The sequence below is a fragment of the Aureococcus anophagefferens genome, assembly GCF_000186865.1.
Source record: "Aureococcus anophagefferens unplaced genomic scaffold AURANscaffold_39, whole genome shotgun sequence".
Lineage (NCBI taxonomy): Eukaryota > Pelagophyceae > Pelagomonadales > Pelagomonadaceae > Aureococcus > Aureococcus anophagefferens.
In genome coordinates this window covers 67,745-70,413 of record NW_008705596.1, presented here as the reverse complement: position 1 = coordinate 70,413, position 2,669 = coordinate 67,745, and the positions used below count along the sequence as shown (strand labels likewise).

Here is a 2,669-nt window from a genome sequence, read left to right as displayed (position 1 = left end):
CCTCGCTACGGGGCTGCTGGTACAGGTAATCTTCGAAGCCAGAATGAAGGCCGACGGACCGCGCTTGGATGGCGCAGCCACCTCAGGGTAGGGCGAACGCGGGAAACTCGACGCGTTCTAGTTTGGGCCCCGCCCGGCCCCCCAGCGCCTGAGTAAAGCCGACCCAAAATTGTCGGGGTCGTTTCCGTCCACTTGGCCTTTCGTATCTCCCACTAGCAGGCTCCTGAGCTAAAGGAAGCAAAGTAAAATCCTCCCTCAAGGGGAGGGTGAGCTCAGTTTGTTGCAAAGAATATAGACTGACCTTGATGTCTCTCTCTCTCTCTCTATCTCTCTATCTCCATGACTATACTGTAGTACAGTACGCTACACTACCACTACCCTACTACCATCATGCTAGTACTGTACCTACCCTAGTTAGGCCTTCCTTCCCGTTCCCCTTCTTTATAATCAGTTACTATCTTATGACTGAGCTACCGTAAGGTAGCACACTGAGCTCCCCCTCTCACCCACTGTGCTTATCCTGCTACTACGGACTGTACCTTAACGTCAAGTTGATGTACGGGACTTAGATTCTTTACATTTGTTTTGTTCGATAAGCAGCTGGACCGTGGCCCCCTGTTTCCTCAAGCGAGTGCAGGCCCACCGGCTCCGGGTGGACAGCCGGCCCACTCTGCTAGGCTGATTCAGGCCCTGGAAGGGATAAACACCGCAACAGCCGAGTCAATTTCGGCAGCTAATAGCCAGGTAGCGAAGCTAATGGGCGGAATTACAAAGCGGAGCGGCAGCAAGTCTCCGTCCGGTCCGCTGATGTTAAGTAGGTTTGAGGTGCTGAGGGTTTGCATGCTAACCTATTGTGGTGGCAATAGCCGCATTTCCATAGCTGCGAACGCGGGTGCGAATCGTTTTAGTGTCATCCACAGGCTGTGGGATGACGGGCCGCGCCACCCCGGTCCCCGGGGAAGCGGCGAGCTGGGAGAGGACCACCACAGCCAGCAGTTTCATTTAGCTGGATGATGATAGGTGGTCTAAATCAGGCCGACGGACCGCGCTCGGATGGCGCAGCCACCTCAGCCACACTCCTGCACAATAATAAGGGCAAACGACTCCACCCTTCAAATATGGAATAAGGGGGCCGGACTGGAGGCCAAGTCTTCCATACCACAGCCAGCAGTTTTATTTAGCTGAATGATGATAGGTGGTCTAAACTCACTAACTCGTTACCGGAAACATATTGTGCTGCCGTAAATGCAATTTTATTCCAGACCAGGGTATCCACTTCAACTTACGACCCGTGGCAAATGCAATTGCAATTTCCGCCCACTTGGTCTCCATAGCTCCCACTAGCCCACCTAAAGGAGAACAAGGTAAACTCCCCCCACAAAGGGAGGCTGGGCTAGGTTGGTTGATCCAAAGAATGCCAGGGACGGGCCGTCCACTTGGCCTTTCGTAGCTGGCCGTCACGGCCCTGTCTGAGCCCTGTGCTGAGCCTAGACGGCATGAGCCCTGTGCTGAGCCTAGACGGCATAGGTCCTTGGAGAAACTTCCTCAGCGCGCGTTGGGCATGACAAGTTGTAGGCGTATGCCGCTATGTTGATTAGGGTGCTGCCGACAAGAAACAGAAAGGTGGGTCGAAATTGAAAAAAAATCATCTCTAGAATGCACGAAGCAACCGTTGAAAATGCAGCTGCAAAGCCCTTTAGGATGTTATCCGCATATTTGAGGATGAAGGCAACATTCAGACCGCCGAAAGCCTGAAGGGATATCACAAGCCAAACAACAGCTGAGTATCCCTGGAAGAAACCCGCGCGTCTAATAGCCTGGCGATCCTTGATCAAGGTTCCACAAGCTCCTAGTACCACAGAAGTAATACCCATCTGAGTGTTCCGAATCCACATGCTCGTTTTTGAGCTCTGAAGGATGCGCTGCTGATAGACTCCGCTGAAACCAGAAGTCACAGCAGCAGCACAAACAGCAATGAAACCCATGGTCTGATACCCAAGGCCATTATCGTAGCGTTGGGCCTGTATACCACCTGGCTTATCCATCTGAACGATTGAAACACCGCAGAACAGCACCACGAGTGAAATCCATTTACGCCGACCCAGGCGCTGACCTGAGAGAGTCACACTGAAAAAGGCAGACGTCAAAATTTTCAAGTTGTAAGTCACTTTGTAGGGCGTTGCATGCAGATGTGATAATGCGAAGTAGAGCAAGTTATTCTGAATCAAATAGAGTACAGCTGGTACTGCGAGCTTCGCCACCTCCCTTGGTTTAGCTAAAATTTCTTCCTTGAAAACTGACATCAGCACACGAAATGATCCCTTTGCCTCTCCGCGAAGTAGCATCAGCGAACACACGCTGAGCTTCATCGCCTCCATGCAGCAAACCGCAGTTGTTGACAGGTACATTGGCCCTGTCTGTTGTCGTGTGTATCGCATTAGGAGCACTAGCGCTGTGTCCTGGGCAACCAACGCACCCAAGGACACGTAACGCAGTAGTACCGCTTCCATACGCGGTCCCTAGGCAATTATCGCTTCATTGGGGTGTAACTAAATTTATAGCCCTAGAATCATCGCTTCATTGGGGTTCCACATCGCCGTTCTGCAGGTTATCTCGATCATCAAGAGAGAAAGTACATTTCTAGTCAAGCAAGATAATAATTGTGGCTG

General features: G+C 51.6%; 1 protein-coding gene across 1 annotated transcript; it reads right to left on the bottom strand.

Annotated features, from left to right (window-relative positions):
• Nucleotides 1–1,514: 1,514 nt before the first annotated feature.
• On the bottom strand, nt 1,515–2,510 carry STP12 (hypothetical protein; the record flags this gene model as incomplete). Its single annotated transcript, XM_009042870.1, has 1 exon — nt 1,515–2,510. The coding sequence occupies one exon, from the start codon at nt 2,508–2,510 to the stop codon at nt 1,515–1,517; it is 996 nt and encodes a 331-aa protein (XP_009041118.1).
• Between the last annotated feature and the right edge of the window lie 159 nt (nt 2,511–2,669).